General features: G+C 38.1%; 1 protein-coding gene across 7 annotated transcripts in view; it reads right to left on the minus strand.

Annotated features, from left to right (window-relative positions):
• Window positions 1-18,090, minus strand: part of COL25A1 (collagen type XXV alpha 1 chain) — a 478,809-nt gene that overhangs the window by 79,594 nt on the left and 381,125 nt on the right. For all 7 annotated transcript variants that reach the window (XM_036853780.1, XM_036853776.1, XM_036853781.1 and 4 more), the window contains exons 13-15: window positions 7,019-7,072; window positions 5,040-5,066; window positions 2,333-2,377 (exon numbers count right to left, since the gene is read on the minus strand). In XM_036853780.1, the coding sequence (XP_036709675.1) occupies window positions 2,333-2,377; window positions 5,040-5,066; window positions 7,019-7,072 (126 nt within the window). The remainder of the gene's footprint in view (window positions 1-2,332; window positions 2,378-5,039; window positions 5,067-7,018; window positions 7,073-18,090) is intronic.

Consider the following 18,090-nt stretch of genomic DNA (forward strand, 5'->3'; position numbering starts at 1 on the left):
AGCAGGAAATGTTTAAAAAACACATCAAAAATTATATTCCAATTACAGCATTCTTGTGGATGAATGCTACAGGTCAGATTACGTATTATATGTTACAGATTCCTATTTACAATCCCCTGTTTAGACTCATTGAAAATTTATAGAAATGATTTGTGTTTTAACTGAAGCATTTCTCATACTTAATTTCAGTTGACTAATAAAACTTTTCGATAAAAAAGAAAAATAACCAATCTAGTTGATTTCCATTTCCATGTGGTAAGAAAGCTAACATTTATTGAGAGTTTACTATGTGTGAGTCAGCATGGTAAATGATTTGCATTAATATAAAAAATAAGAACCGTATTCCTTTGAGATGAATTTAGCCTTTACAAAGAAAAAAAAAAGTTGCTTTGCTATTGCAATATTAAATTTTAAAAATGTGTGATTAAAGAAACAATTTTTGGCCTACATTCAAAAAATTAAGCTCTAAAAATACATATTCTACAGATTAAAATTCTCTACATAAATCCACATAGGCATAGCTCAGACTTGGCATAAACGGTTTTCACTTGAAGAAACTGCTCTCTGTTTAGAAGATTTCCTTTCTTTAAACAGAGGTTGGCAACTATGGCCCGAGGGCCAAATCCAGCTAGCCACCTGTTTTTGTGTGGCGCAAGAGATAAGAGTGGTTTTCACATTTTTAACGGTTAAAAAAAATATAAAAAGAATAATATTTCACGACATTTGAAAACCACATGAAATTAAAATTTCAGTGTCCAGAAATAAAGTTTGACTGGCATAGAGCCACTCTCATTTGTATACATACTGTCTATGGCTGCCGTCATGCTACGATGACAGAGTTGAGTAGTTGTGACAGACGCCATACGGCCCACAAAACCTAAAATATTTATTTTCTGGCCCTTTACAGGAGAAGTTTGCTGACCCCTGCTTTTAAGCAAACACAACAAAGGTAAATCAAATATCTATGTTTATATACCTAGGGTTTTTAATTTTGACTTCAAGAAGTCATAGAGGTATATCACTGGTCCCATTAGTATTAAACGTACTCATGTCATGGTGGATTGCAGCATGATACTTAAATCTGACAGATACATATAAAATGGGTTTACAGCAGTGGTTCTCAATGAGGGATGATTTTGTTCCCCAGCGGACAATTGGCAACCTCTGGAGAGAGTGTTGGTTGTCACAACTCGGGGATGCTACTGGCATCTGTTGGGCAGAGGCCAGGAACGAGGCTAGACATCTGACAGCTCCCTCAGGAAGGATGATCCAGCCCAAAACGTCAGTAGTGCGGAGGCTGAGAAACCCTGGTCTACAAGAAACTGAGAGTCCACTCTGATTTCTAGACTACCTCTTGAATACAAACACAGTTGCTACTCGGTGACATTAATTTATTCCTACCATTAATTTCTCCCTACCACCCATGCCATATTTATATTAATATTTATAAGAATGAGGAAGACAAATTTCTCTTTACTTTATGGGTATGTTTTTATGACTAACAATTGTCCATCTGTACCGTAATAATTTTCAAAGTAGAGTATTCTTATTCTCAACTACGAGCCTAAATGAATCATTCTTTGTTTCATCAACTAGCCTGATTTAAATTAAATCTGACTATTCCATTTTTAGCTTCTTAAAAGATCTTTTTCTTAATTCTTAACATATAGCACAAATGAAATAAAAATTTCCTTCCTATGTCAGAGATGTGTGTGAAGTAAGAATCCAAGCAAAAACTTCGATAGACTGAAGAAAAAAAGACAGGAGGTAGGAAGATGAACAAAAGACCACCGCAATATAAGTGCTAATAATGGTTTAAAGGCCAAAAAGAAAAAAAAAAAAAAAAGACAATACAAAGGCTGACAAAATATCTGGATCTAGTAGATTTCAAGTTGAGGCAAATTTTCAAGACTGCATGAGAGGCTCTAATCAACTGACTTTAGCTTATTATCAAACTCTTGCATCCCCTCCCAATCCTCTGCAATCTTCTATCCTAAAATCGGGACAAATGGAATCACTTTAGGAACTCTATTTTTATATTTCTGTGTATAAAGGGAGTGTTCCATTTACACATAAATAGTGGTGGGTTTTTTGTCTTGAAAGTCATATTACTAGAAACCCAATTACGCATTTTCTAGAATTTTTGACATAGCATTTTACTTTTAAAATATTTAAATTTGTAGCTAGGAGCTGGTGGAATAATCACCTTTTATAAATTAAATATTTAAAAGTTTTCTAATTGTGTAGAATTATCTCTGATCTCCCATTTTCATGTACATGAAATAATATTCTTGCTCAAACACACACTTTTTCATATTTCGCAACACTGTACCTTTTCACCTGTATCACCTTTGGGGCCATTCTCTCCAGCATCTCCCTAGGAGGGGAAAAAAGCAATACATGTAAAATATATTGGTGACATTCAGCAAAGAGTACTTTTCATTATTTTAAGTTTCCTTTCATAGGCACTATATATTAAAATCTGTTATAAATGTTCTACAGAGCTAATGTACTTTACTTGACCAGCTGTCTGATATCAACTAGTCCAAATAAGTTTTATTACAATGAACATGGCTAAATAGCTTTAAACTACTCCACGATATTAACAGAAAGTAATTTCTCTGACTTCTAATAGCTTATTCTGGCACTAATAGCTTATTCTGGCCGCCTTAACTCTTTCTCTTTTCTCTGCTCAAAGAGTCACTCTAACAAAGGCTTTCTCCTGACTCCCTCAATATACCGTGTGCCTTACCCTTTCCGTCTCCTTCCTTGTCCCACTCCTGCCACCTGGAGCCCTGCCTTCTCCTTTCCCTTCAATCTGTGAATCCTACCCATCTCAAATCTCCAGGCCCTCTAAGTGCATGACCCAGCCCTCAAAACTGCTGCACTGAACACTGAGTTATCTGGACCTAAGTGTTTTGCATTTGAGAAATAAATGTTTTATATCTTATTATAAAATTTAAAAAAATTATAGTAAAATAAATTGGGGAGTTTATGCTTCCTTTGTTATTTTTGAGAGCTCCTACGCCTATTCCCTCACTGATATCTTTCTACCCACAAGCAATGCTTTAGGAAAAAAGTCATTTGTTTATTATCCATGCTTTGCTTTCTTAAATTCTAAATTCTTTAAGTCTTATAGCATGCTCTAGTGGAAACATCATGAATTTTGGAGCCAGGGAGTCTGAGCCCAGGTCCAGGCCCTACTGGGCAAATGAAATTCTCTTTACATCAAATTTCTCATGTGCAACGTAAGGGCAAGAATATTTTATGGGGTTATAAGAAATAAACAATTACTGTGTCTAAAGCAACTGGGACAGTATCTGACACATCATAAGCTGTTAATGATAACCATTAGCAATAACAATGCATTATTGTTCATACATTCCATAAGCTGGAACATCCTTCTGTCCAGCTGCGTAAGAGGTCACTCTTCTATCATTTAAACTTTTCCGTAAAATAAGAGAGAAGCTACTGATAATGGTTTCCCTGGGATAAGGAGGGGTGGCGAAGGAGGGAGAGTTTAACTTTTTCTCTTCACTTTCTTTTCTTGTTTCAAATAAGTATGAGGCTATCCTGCTCGGGCATTCTTTTATGGTGACGGGGACAGCACAGTGGCCTGGGAGCCTGAGCCGCTTTATCTGTTGAGTCCCTGGAATGGTGCTGGCACTGCTCCCTTTCCCTCCTTAATTTCTACACAAAAGAGTCATCTGATGACTAACTAATTTCAGGTTAATTACCATGAACTGGTTGGAAGCCAAATAAATATACTGATCATAAGTTATGGGGGATCTTTGATAGGCAGCTCATTAGCACACTTTTAAAAACTGCTTGGAAATCCCTTTATTAAATAACAAAACAAACTTTCTTATTAGGAAAACTGGTTCAGAGTGGTCATGAAGTGAAGGGTTTGATTGAGCCGCCTCTCTGCTCTGCTCTCCTTCCATTTAAATAAATGTCTTTTTATTTTTGTTTTACAAGAATACAGTTGTAAAATACAGCTCAAAAATACAGTTACGTTCATGAAGCTTGCTGGATCTGTAGATGTACTGCTTTTGAGATTAGCGGTGATGATACTGATTTGTCAGAAAAATCGTATCACTTATGAAGGGCATTATGTGGTATCTTGGTAGTTGCCTGCAGAGATGGCATACTTCTCAAACACTGGTAAAGGACATAGCATGAGAACTCCCCCAAAGCAGTAAGGAAGGATGTTTGTCTAAGAGAAGTTTAACATGTGCACTCTGCTTCTCCTTTTGCTTCTCTTTTTGGGTTTTATGGGAATTCTTTTTGGGACAACTTTCAGCGTATTTGCTGCAGGTAAACATCTGTATCCCTTTAACCTACTGACCTAAGAAGTAATAGAGAGAGAGATGGATGCTTAGAAAAGTACTGGAGTGGCATTAGCAAACAGGTAGAACAGAAATTTTGCAGGCCTAGGGATTTTTGAAAGTCATTTAAAAGCCTGACATAGAATGTTTAAATTTGCACCCTTCTCCTCCATTTCTTTAAATCTTTTTTACCCAAACTTCTATACATATATAAGAATTACACTATTTTCTCCTTCCACTAATTAGCAGTTTGAAAAAACAGTGGTCATTATATCTATCTACATCTATATAACTAAGCATACCTTGTTTTATTGTGCTTTGCTTTATTGTACTTCAAAGATACTACTGCATTCTTTACGGATTGAAGATTTGTGGCAACCATGTGTCAAGCAAGTCTAAGGGTGCCATATTTCTAACAGCATCGTTTTTCAATTAAGGCAGGCACGTTGTGTTTTAGACATAATGCTATTGAACACTTAACTGACTACAGTATAGCGTAAACGTAACTTTTATATGCACTGGGAAACCGAAAAATTCATGTGATTCATTTTATTGCAATATTCACTTTACTGCAGTGATCTGGAATGCAGCCTGCAACATCTCCAAGGTATGCTTGTATACCTGTATCTGTCTATCCAACCACACATAAATACAGTTCAGTTTGGTACCTCTTTGGGGGAAAAAAAAAAAAATCAGCAGAATCATTCTCACCTTTTCTCCTCGTTCTCCAGGTTCTCCCTGGGCAAAAGAACAAAGATTGAGTGACATATTAAATTATAAAACACCTAATCAATCAACACTAAACAAAATCAGATATTAAACATACTATTAATAGATAAATTATACGTGACATTTTCTATTTTGGCAATATATAGTTGTTATATAAAAACAAAAGGTTAAGACGAGTTTCCTGGAGCATTGAGTGTGGATACCAATGGCAAATGTAATTTTAATTCTTTGCTTTTGAGGACTAAAGAAAGATATTTAAGATGATCAGCCAAAACCCGGCTTTTAGGGCACTAAGGAGAAAAATGTCGTGGCAATTCAACGTCTCGAGGCTTCTGAGATTACAACGTTTTATTCTGCTCACAGACTCAGTAAGGTGAGTTTATTTACTTACATCCTTCAATGAAATCTTCCATTCAAAGCAGCCCCTGGTGCACGGAATATTTCAGGGGTCAGAGTACCAGTGTAGTTCTCTATCTGTCTTCCCCTGATGTGACTAAGGCCTGAACTTGGACCCCTTCACAATGTCATGAACTCTCTTCAATCTGTTGTTAACCACTATGTTCCAAATTAGGTGTACTTTAGGAGGCGTTAGTTTTTTCAGAAAAGATACTATATTGGCGCAGAATCTAAGTGAGTTTAGGAGAGATGTCTTTACTCAAAATTATGACCATGACAGTACAAGGACTAAAATGCAAAACTGTGTTCTGAAAAGAATCTCATTTTCACTTTACCCAGGAAGCGACAGGGGACAGAGTCAGAGAGTAAATCTAAAGCAAATCACACACATTATGATAATATTCCTCTTAAGAAAAGCTTGAGAAAGGGTTGCAATAAGATCAGACTACTTTAAAAATTATTTTTAAGGTGGTTATTGTGTTTTTTAAAATTACAATTCACTCAAGAAGTCTGTTTGAAGGCAACACTCTTTTCACTCCCTGAAACTCCGCCTGACCCTTTGGCTTTCTGAATTTCTGGTTACCTTTCACTGCTCAGCAGCCATCCTGATGGTCGCTAGGCAACAGAAGAATAGTACTGAGAACATGCATTAAGCATTAACTCCTATCATTTGGCTTTTTAGCATGCAGCTAGAGAGGGAAGAAGACAGGAAAATGGCTGTAGTCCCAGAAGGAATATTTTCTTTCCTCTGCTGCAGGACAAAAGACAGGTCTATAAATTTTAGGTCTGTCCTAGGCGCCTGTCAATAGCAATGTGATCTGTAAAATCAGCTGACAAGCATCTGTGGGCATGGATACACACCAGCACAGCTGATGGGATTAGACATTAGTTTTGTACTTCAAGGGATGGTCACTCATCAAAGGACTTGGGATTTGTCTGCCTATTTGGTTTAAACTAAACTGTCAGCAATCTTTTTATATTTAAGATTCATTTGTTCTTCAAAAACAAAGGAAATTTGGAATCCAAAAAAAAAATCTCTATTACATTTTTTCCCTATTTAGTAATTCAGACTACATCCATTTTTAAATTTCAAACATGCCACATTTTTATTGTGCTCTTCATTTGATTAACTGGTTAGGTTGTGCAAGCCTTGGAGGTGGCCAAATCTTGAGGAAAAGTCACAGTGGCACTGTGAACATCTTTAGCACATCTTGTAAAAATTATGCAAATGTTGGCAGGATGGACGTGGCCTATGTTGTAATATGTTCATTAAGTGGTAAAATGACAAAGTCACATTTGAAACACAGGCTTTCTCATGTTATTTAAGTATCCCAGAAATAAAAATTTAGACATATCCTACACTGTTTCTCTGCATTTTTAATGCTAATGAGAATCACAAACATCACTTATTCTTTAGTCACAAAGTTTTATACTACAGTATATTATATTATTGACAAAAAATTCCATCCAAGTAAAACCAGTGGGATGTAAAAAAAGTGTAACATCTCACAATCTCATGAAAACTCATGCCTCAAATGATTCTGCTTGGTTTTCTTTGTACCAACCTTGGGCCCTGGCATTCCATTCTGTCCTCCTGTTCCAGGCAACCCGGGCTCACCCTCAAAATAAAAAATAGATACTACTAAATAAAACAGACAAAATCAACACATTATAGAGCTCATTAGAGGATATAAGCACCCAATAATGCTCAAGAAGTACATAGCATGTTAGACTAGTTACACAAGTTAGCTTGTTTGGTCCAAAATTCTATGTCCTAGGGACCGAGGATACAAGAGGGCTAATTTCCTTGTGTTGAGTCTTTTCTCCACTGAGAAAGTGAAAGCAAATTACCAATGGAAATGAGTATCTAGCATGATGCTAGGTACATATAGCTAGGTATATGCTAGGTACAATATTTGTTGAATGAGTAAAAGACATCTGAAAATTTAAGACTTTCTTGATGGAGAACTTTTAAGTGATTCATCAACTCAGGAAAATAGAGACTAAATCATTCTATCTATTAGACTTAAGCAAATGAGCATCTCCAAACCTAAATCTTGAAGAATATACACAGCTTGGAACATCTACTTAACTCATTTAGACACATTTGACACAAAAGTAAAAATGGCTTTGATTTCTCTTTCCAGTTTCACTGTAAATATAATTAAAATCAACATTCGGAGTTGTGGTTTTCATTGTCATATTAAGTGATAGGCATTTGAGAAAAAGATGATGGCTATTAGCTAGAAAGATTTTCCATTTCAGAAAGATGACGATGTATATCAATCTTTCTAGACTCTGAACCAGCAATTGTTTTCCAAAGTGGAAGTCTCTTGCACTCAGAAGCAAAGGAAAGATATTCTGCATGATGACTGTAGTTAACAACACTGTATGGTATATTTGCAAGTTGTTAAGAGAGTAGATCTTAAAAGTTCTTATCACAAGGAAAAAAAACTTGTAACTATGTGAGTTGATGGATGTTAACCAAACCTATTGTGGTGATCATTTCACAGTATATACATGTGTCAAACCATTATGTTGTACACCTGAAACTAATTCAATGTCATGTGTCCAATGTATCTCAATAAAATTGGGAGAAGAAAGAAAGTAGCTTTTAATACTTCCATGTAGCTCAAACTTAGAGCAACTAGAATTTCATTTTCCTTTAAAAACATTCCCAAAGCCATTTATTATGTGCTTCAACTTCTTGGCAAGTTTCTTTCCCCTGAGGGTTAAAAAGTTGCTACTTAGTTGATTAAAAAAAATTGACTTTATTTTTTAGAGCAGTTTTAGGCTAACAGCAAACCTAGTTGATTTTTTAAGAATGTTTTCTAGGTTGTCTGGAGGGCAGAAATTGTGCCATTTTAGTATTTGTGCTCTCACCTTCAAAAACACTTACATTAGTAAAACAGCAACATTTCTTAAGTTCCAGGAGCTTTACATTCATTAACTCACTTAATTCTCACAAATTTCTATAAGGTAAGTACTATCTTTATCTATATTTAATAGATGAAGAAACTAAGGCACAGAGAGGTAAAGTAATTTTTCCAGATTTACACAACTCTGCCTTAAGAGGTTGTGCTTTTAGTACAATGATGCATTGCTGAATGAATGAATGCATCTCGAAACTGGGAGAGTTGATGAAGAATATTTCTATCCTCATTATCATTTGGTTTATACTCCCCATCTATAAATGACCTTCCAGAATGTATACAAACCTGAATTAAATGTAACTTCTATAGAGATGATTTTTCTTCACCTACCAGATAAACTAAGCAATGTGAAGTTAATAGTGTCTTTCTAGAAGAGCAAAAAATGTTTTTCTTTTATACTGGATTATTGTAATTGCTAAAGTCTTAACTCATGGAAGAAATTCTGCTTCCTATATAAAGTTACACTATAATCATTTGCTCTTTCCTCGATAAAATAGCAAAAATGTTGACTTACAATAATGATGGCTATTATAAGAAAATTTTGATAAGCTATTTGTACATAACCAAGGGTAAGAACTCCAATGGAAATTGAATACACCCTGAAAGAGGACTGTCATTTACTATGCAACCAGAAAAAGAGTTATCGAGTCTGCTTTCTTCAAAAAACTTACACCAGGAGGCACTAATATCGTAACTCATGGTTTAATGCAAACGAGGTGCTGCCAGGGAACAATACAAACTTTGTTTAGACTTTCAAAGAATAACTATGGTAGCCAGAATTATTTTTAAAAGAAAATGGTTAAGCCCCTGGAACCAGACAAAATACATGCTGAGATTTTGAAGCAAGGAAGACAAATGTTGCTTAGGTATCTGCACAACATCCTTCTTAAAATATGAACATCGAGGGACTAAAACTTGATCCTTTTTTTCCCTTTGATTTTATATTTTGTTAAAATAATCTTTTAACGTAAAAGAAAACAAAAAATTGCACCCATAATCCCATCACTCTATCATAACTGTTTTCATTTTGTCCGGTTTCCTTCTAGTCTTTTAAATTTATGCTTACATATTTCAAGCAATTGTAAGCTTATTACATAGTTTGACGACGTTCTATTTTTTATTATTTTATACCATACGTTTGTTTTTACACAGTATCTGTGATTGTCTTGTGAATAGTTTATTATCTATCAAAGTCAGGTGTGATCATTTGTTTAAGCTGTCCCAGATCGTTGAATACTTAGGTTGTTTCCAATTTTTGCTATTAAAGGTAAATTAAAATAAACATCTATGTAAATGTTTCTAAGTTGCTTTCCAAAAGGGAGCTGAGATTTATCTGCTTTTCTAGGCACCCACTCTGTTACTTTTTCACAACTTCATCAGCATTGGATATCACAATTTTAATTACTTTTGTGGCTATTTTATTTTTTAAAATTTATTTATTTAATTTATTTATTTTTGGCTGCATTGGGTCTTCCTTGCTGCGCGCAGGCTTTCTCTAGTTGTGGTGAGCGGGGGCTACTCTTTGTTGCGGTGCGTGGGCTTCTCATTGCAGTGGCTTCTCATTGAGGTGGCTTCGCTTGTTGCGGAGCGTGGGGTCTAGGCACGCAGGCTCAGTAGTTGTGGTACATGGGCTTAGCTGTAGTTGCTCCACAGCATGTGGGATCTTCCGGGACCAGGGGTCGAACCCATGTCCCCTGCATTGGCAGGCGGATACTCAACCACTGTGCCCCAGGGAAGTCCCTGTGGCCATTTTAATAAGCACAAACGAGAATTTACTGGGGCCGTTTTACGTTTATCACTTGTAAGGTTAAATAGGTATGTAGCGAGATTTTAAAGCTAAAAAGTGAATAAGGCTGTTTCCTGAATGAATCAAGGGAAGATAAAAAGGAAAACTGGCTCATAGCATTTTACCTTTGTAAAAAGTTATAACAAGAAAAATATATTCAAACTCAGATTAGGAAGTTATGGAACATTCTGTTATTATTCAAATTTAGTTTCCCAGGTTGTGTTAAAGGAATGTTACAGATGAAATGCTATACAACTTTGAGTACCAAGGCCAACCAGTGGGATTCTGGAAGGCATTAATTCATTCAAGTAACATTTAGTGAAAATTTACTATATGTTTTACTCTGAGGGTTTCATGGGATATAAAGATGAAATAGACATGACAGGTACCTGTGCCCAGAGAGCTTGTTTTTGAGTGAGAAAAGAGGTATCTACATAAATAACTTAAGAGGACATCTAATTGAGATGGAACTTTTTTCTTTGAGCAAAGTTTTCTTGCACTTCATAAAGAGGCATAATAAATAGAAATCAAAGGGAAGTCTTAATGAGAATGAAGCTTATGTCATCTGGTGTATTGATATTTTCTGGTATATGAGGACAAAATATCATGAGGCCTCTTCAAATAAAGTTACAATGATATTACTTTACTACATAATATAGTAAAAAAGTACATATACAGAGAAATATATCAGAGAAGTATAGACCAAAAGAATGGGAACTGGGTTTGTGTGTGTGGGAACTAGTCTCATGTTTACTGGATAATCTATTCATCTATTTCTGAATGCATCTCATATTCACAAGTACTAAGGACATTCCAAAGATAGTAATGAAGAAAAATAGCAGCTAACATCTTAACTACAGGTAGATTGATAGAGTTTTCTCTATTACACTTTAAATTCTAGGGCTATTCCTAGTGTATTTAAGCTAAAAATAAGTTGAACTGACTTTTAAGAAGGATAACGCTGCTTGCTTTCTTTCTTTTTTTTTTTTTAAACCAAACACTCTTTAGAACTCTAATGTAAAACATCACCCAAGGCTTTTACAGTTATTTTAGTTACTGCTATTCAGGGGCAACTTGAAAGAATACTTAACAATAGAAAGGAATGTCATTTTCCTACAAAATTGAGTGCTAAAGAGAAACAGGCCATTTAGCAGTAATACTGCTCCCTGCCACTTCAATCACAAAGGGTTACAGCTTTAAATTTTCAGCATAGTATAATTTTGCATTCACCTTGTCGATATAGATTTGTTTCCTTTAAGTACTGCATTTTCAGGAAGAACTCATCTAAACAGAAGAACTACAATTGTCCCCCCTTATCCTCTGTTTTGCTTTCCTTGGTTTCAGTTACCCGTGGTCAACCAAAGTCTGAAAATATCAAATGGAAAACTACAGAAACAAACAATTCAGAAGTTCTAAACTGTGCGCTGTTTTGAGTAGCGTGATGAAATCTGGTGCATTCTGCTGCATCCCACCCAGGACGTGGATCACCCCTTTGTCCAGCGTATCCTGCCAGTTAGCCATTTAGTAGCCACTAAGTTATTAGATCGACTGTCGTGGTATCACAGTGCTTGTGTTTACGTTAATTCTTATTTTACTTAATAATGGCCCCAAATATGGGCAATTCAGATATTCTCTTACTGTACCTAATTTCTAAATTAAACTTCATCATAAGTATGTACATATAGGAAAAAGCATAGTATATATAGGGCTTAGTACCCTCCTCGGTTTCAGGCATCCACTGGGGGTCTTGGAACGTATTCCCTGCGGATGGGGCTGGGGACTACTGTACAAGGAACCTGAAACAGCAGCAGATGAAATGAGTGATACTGAACATAACATGGTATCAGTCTTAAGGTTGTTCTCCTACCACTGGAGTTGGTGGGGTTGGTGCCTGTGTGTAATAAAATAAAGACTAAAAATGGGCAGCATTGGTCACTGATACCTCGCTAAAGCACTGGGTGGACTGGGCCTTTCTCCCTGACGGTGACAGCGCATAGGAGGATCTCCGTGGCCTAAGGGGTGAGCAGGACCGGCCGCTAGTCATTCCTCTCCTGCAGGCAGTCATGGTGGGGAGTCGGGTGCCCCTGTATGAGGCTTCAGAGCCTCAGAGGCTTTGGTAGCTATTGGGTAAATAACCCTTGGTAGAGGAAGGTCCTCTGAAGGCAGTGAGGTGCCCACAGGGACTTCCAGTTAGAACTATCTGGGGAAGAGTCAGGAAAATGGAGTTTCTGCTCTCCATTCATATTTATTTTCTCTCTCTCTAGTTCAGTTGAGTTTAGTCTTCCACCCTAGTCCCCTAATGCCAGTGAGGATGAATAGAAACTTGGGCGAAGGTAGGAGGTAGAAAATGACCAACATATTTTACCTTGAAATTTCTAGAAATGTAGCATTTTACCACACAAAACTATAAAATAAGAATCCTTGCTCCAAACCTCAAGTGTTATGAATGCTCTAAATAAATCCTTTGTCTTTTTGTACTCCAGCCCACTTCCATGAACTCCCAGGGGTACACACACCCCTAGTTTAAGAAACTGGACTTAAGGGAGATCCAGTTTACTCTAATAATATTACAGTTTAGCTCCACCTTTTTACATAAGTTTGTGTGGGTTGACCCACTGAACTAATGCATCAGTTTTTTTCTATATATGTTGTCTATATATATATGTAAAATCTAAAACACAACCCACTTGTATATTGGAGATTGTCAATCATTGCATTCAACAAGAAGCGAATCTTTGATGATGTTATAGTTCAATACATTTAGAACTGTACAACCTGGCATTAAATAGCACAAAGTAGAAGGACAAGTTGGAATCAAACACCAAAAATTAAGCTACACAGCCATAATGAAATCAGAGTAGTCCGTATTAGATTTTTACACTAACTAAACTGAATAACCATAAATTGGTAATTTATTTGTTGTTGTTGTTTACAGATGTCTAGCACCAATGTATTTAGAATTTCAATGGAAAAATGTTCTCAGTCCCACATTATTTGATCCCATTTGCTCCCTAGGCAATTGTCCCACTTCTCTTTGACCACCCACCCTCCCGCCCCGTTTCCATGCCATAAAGACTTAGGCATGGGATGAACCTTGAAAATGAGCAGAGTTTAAACCCGTGTTGTCCAATATGGTACCACTAGCCACATGTGGCTCTTGAGCACTGGAAATAAGGCTAGTTTTTGAGATGTGATATAAGTATAAAATACAATTTTGAAGACTCAGTTGTAAAAAAAAAAAATGTAAAATATTAATAATGTGAATACTATTAATCTTAAAATATTAATTTATATGATGTTGAAATGATAGTTTTAGATACATTTAGTTAAATAAAATATATTATTAAAATTAATATCAACTGCTTTTTAAACACCTAAAAAATGTGGTTACTAGAAAATTCACATTTACATTTGTGGCTTGTATTTGGAGCTTGCTTTATGTTTCTATCAAACAGCATTAGTTTAAACTATAAAATTATATAATTATTAGAAGACACGATGAACCAGAAGCCTTTAAAAGCAGGGAAAGAGCACATCAGTATTCAATCAAGTCAACGTACGGCGAGACTTCAGAATGGAGACGCCATCGTGGAGTTAAAATCCACCACTGGACTCTGCCAAGGAAGGTAGTGTGTGTGGGGTTGAGAGCGAAGGGCTGCTCTGGAGCAGACGCTGCTGGGGGGCCAGGGGAGCCACAGGTGGCGCGGGGGTAGAGGCTGACCCTAGGGACCTCCTTACCCACCTCCGTGCCACCCACCGGCCTCCAACATTCTCCTAAAAACAAGTCAACTTATAATTACTTCGCTCAGTTCTCTCCAAGCCTGTCCCATCGCACTCGGAATAAGGGCCCCTGCAAGGTCTGGCCCTGTTGCTTCTCTAACCTCACCTTCTGCCACTCCAGCCACATTGAACTCTTTGTTTCAAGATGCGAGGCAGGAGTCGGCCCACGGTCTTTGCATTTGGGCTTCTCTCCCGTGGACCACCTTCCCTCTGATATCCAGGGATTTACTCTCTCACCTTCTCAGCCTTGGAGCAACTGTCCCCTTATTACAGGGGTTGCCTGGAATACCCACCACCACACACCACCACTCCCTATGCCCACCCATTATCTTACTTTGCTTTCTCCATTGCACTAATTTCCACCTAAGGGAGAATTTTTTTGTTCCTTTTCTGTCACCCCCATTAGGATTGCCAGACTTGGCAAATAAAAATACAAGACGCCCAGCTAAAATTTAATTTCGGATAAACAACAAATAATTTTTAATTAAGTGTGTCCCAAATATTGAATGGACATATCACATGAAAAATGATGGGTTGTTTATCTGAAATTCAAATTTGATTGAGCCTTCTGTATTTTACTTGGCGACCGGATTTCCCACCGCCTCTCCACCACTAGAATACGAACTTTGCTTAGTTCACTCCTCTTTCCACATTGTCTAGAAACTGTACCTTAACACATAATAATTGTTCAGTACATCCACGTTGGAGGAATGGATGAACACAGGAGACGTGAAGACATTAAGCCTATATGAAAATGTGAAGCCCTTACAGGCCTGGTAAGAGGTGAAGACAGCAAGACTTTTCTGCTGGGAAACTGGAAAAGACCTATAAATCTGGTGGCAAGAGATGGCTCTTTGTCTGGACTATGGCGAAAGACAGCGGTGAGAAAAGAGACAGGGACCCAGGAAAAAGATGGGAGAGATGTTAACCCAGCAGTGACATGTCCATGTCCCGCAGGTCAGTCTGAAGCAGAACTGAAAAGTAGAGGACGAGCCTGGGGTCAGTGAAGGGCGGGAGTTAGTGGAGGGGAGGAGTCACGTAAAGGGCAGGGTGCCGGGAATGAGCAGAACTTTCACTGCTGCCGAGGAAAAGCCCTGAGGCCCTCCGGGACTCTGTCAGGGGAAGAGTGGTTGCCTAGAGGACTAAAGGCTCCAACAGTTGTGCCTGTGGGTACAGAGACCAGGCCATTAGAAATACTTCCATCTATTAGGTTATCTCCCCTCTTCCGTCTGCTCCTTCCCTCGCCCCATGTGTCTCAGTGAAGGGCAAGTAGTAGCTGGGGCAACGCTGGTTGTATGAATTATCATGTCATCTCAACTTTCCCAGAAAACTTACATGTGTCATCATTTACCTCATGAACTCATTCTAACATCTGCTTCTCCCTAAGCAGAAGCACTCACAAAATAGGGCAATATATATATTTTTTTCTTTTTTTTTTGGCTGCACCGCGTGGTATGCGGGATCTTAGTTCCCCGACCAGGGATCGAACCCATGCCCCCTGCAGTGGAAGTGCAGAGTCTTAATCACTGGACCGCCAGGGAAATCCCAAGGGCAATATTTTAGTTGAAAGGAACCAAGCCAGCCATTCTTAATAGATGAAGAAACGCATTCAGAAAGGGGAAGTACCTTTTCCAGAAGCAAAGAGCTGCAAAGAGGCAGATGTGAGATTAGAACCCAGGTCTTCCGATTCCCCATCTTGTGTTTCCTCTATCTGAGTAACTTGTGTCTAAAGAACTCATTCATATTTATTATGTTTCTTTTGTCTTCAATTTTTGCAAAAAATGAGAAAGCTGCTTCAGGAAGCCTCCAGTCTAATCCCAGGTTTTCTACTTCTGGTCCTGGGACACAGAGCAAATTGCTTGAGCTTCTGTGGGGCTCAGCTTTTATTCTATGCAGTGTGTGGAGGGAGATTAAATGCTTACCCTCTCCCAGATCTAAAGGATTAAAATTTATTTTATTATTATTATTAGTTGTTGTTGTTGGACTAAGCATGTCAATGGTGGCATAAAGGAAGATTCCTCAGACATCTGATTAAACTTGCCTCAAGTCCCAATTTCACCAGCTATGGAAGTCTAGGATTTGCTTTCCCACCCCTCTGCTTGAGTTCTTTCATCTGTATGTGTCATCTCTGTTTTGCCCCAGACCAATTCAGATGGGTCAGTTGGTTCTTCACCAGTTGCCTCAAGAAATTCACTCTCTTCAGGTCTTTTTTTTTTTTTGACATGATTCATTTTATTTATTTATTTATTTATTTATTTAATTTTTAACATCTTTATTGGAGTATAATTGCTTTACAATGGTGTGTTAGTTTCTGCTTTATAACAAAGTGAATCAGTTATACATATACATATGTCCCCATATCTCTTCCCTCTTGCGTCTCCCTCCCTCCCACCCTCCTATCCCACCCCTCTAGGTGGTCACAAAGCACGGAGCTGATCTCCCTGTGCTATGCGGCTGCTTCCCAACTAGCTATCTATTTTACGTTTGGTAGTGTATATATGTCCATGACACTCTGTCACTTTGTCCCAGCTTACCCTTCCCCCTCCCCATATCCTCAAGTCCATTCTCTAGTAGGTCTGCATCTCCTCAGGTCTTTTGTGAGCTCAGGATTGAATACCTGGGGTTCCTGAAAGGTGTCCCATTACAGAGCACTCAGACTTTCCTCATCTCTCTGCCTTCTCCTCTCTCCCCCTTCCACCTCACCTTCCTCCTTCCTTCCCTCCTTCCTCAACCATCCTGGGAATTCAGCTTCACCCTCTCTTATGTGGAGCAATTCAGTAGTTTTTAGCTCCTACTTGCGTACTCAATGCCTAATGCTTCTTCTGTTTCTTTCCTGGAGGCAGATGCTTTGTTACTTGGTGAAAGAGAAACAGAAAATTCTTTGAGCTTTCTGTTGGGTTGGTTGTGCACCAAAGAACCGGCATCCCTGTAGGGGAGTTTTGTCTCGTTTATCCAGTCAGCAAACTCCCTCCCTAAAATTAAAATCTCTTTGTCCACCTTGGTAATATGAATAATAGTAGAAAAGTAGACCATTCTATCAGCCAGAAACTTAATGAAAATATTCTATTTCAGATAATTTACTGAAATGGGTCCTAAACTGATTAAAGTAATACCTAAACTAAACCTAATAACCAAACCTTCATTATGCTTTTAAAAAAAGTACAAATGTCTAAAATAAGAAAACATGATAGTTGTATCAATAGTGCTACAGTATGGACTATTTCAGAAATAAGTTTGTGGTTGACACTTTTATTCACGTTTTTTGTACGGCTAACGTAGACAGAAATGTACAAAATATAATTTGAACAAAGAAATTCAAATGCAAAGAGATAGCTAAGAATTTAGGGGTCACAGAAAATAGCTAAGTTGAGTTTATCTGGATGAAATTTACAGGAGAGAAGAATGATCTGCCTTGAGCACACCCCTAAAATGTGAAGGTCTAGTGAAAAGTACACATGGATGACCCCCCATCTCAACCCTCCCTGCTAATGTCTTCCCCTCTCTTCCCAACCCCAGTTCTCTTATTCATCAAGAAGGGACTTTGGGGCTGCGTGTGGACACCACGGCCTGCAAGCTCTGCCCACAGCTCCCTACCAATAGCTGCTCCAGGCCACTCACAGGTGTACAGGCGCACACGCCAGCTGTGTGGTTCACCCTTGGGACAATGGACCTGGGGAAGAGGCCACTACGGGCAATGGAAGCAGACTCAGCACAACAGAGGCAGGAATTCTTGGGTCCTGGGTACCTGGGCTGTGATCTAGAAGCAGGGATCTGGGCTTTGAGTGGGCATGTCTCCTTGGCCCTGTGGACTTCTCACCCCATGGGGACGGACCCAACGTAAGAGGGACAAAGGAGGGTGAAGAGAAACACTGCCTGGGTCTAAGGGAAACATTGTACAGTATTCCCTTTTAAATAACTTATAAAAGGTGTAAAAACCAGCCTGGGAGCATGATGTCACAGTGTGGGGTGGGGGTCTCTTTTACGTGTATCAGAGAAATCGTTCTCTGCGTGTACTCTTATGGAAAAAAAAGATTAAGAATAAAGACATGTTTTAGGAAGACAAAATATCAAAATGGATGAAGGGGGTATGTGACGTGGAAGAGGTTGTTAGGACTGAAATAAGTCAGATACAACACAC

The sequence above is a fragment of the Balaenoptera musculus genome, chromosome 5 (assembly GCF_009873245.2).
Source record: "Balaenoptera musculus isolate JJ_BM4_2016_0621 chromosome 5, mBalMus1.pri.v3, whole genome shotgun sequence".
Classification (NCBI taxonomy): Eukaryota; Metazoa; Chordata; class Mammalia; order Artiodactyla; family Balaenopteridae; genus Balaenoptera; species Balaenoptera musculus.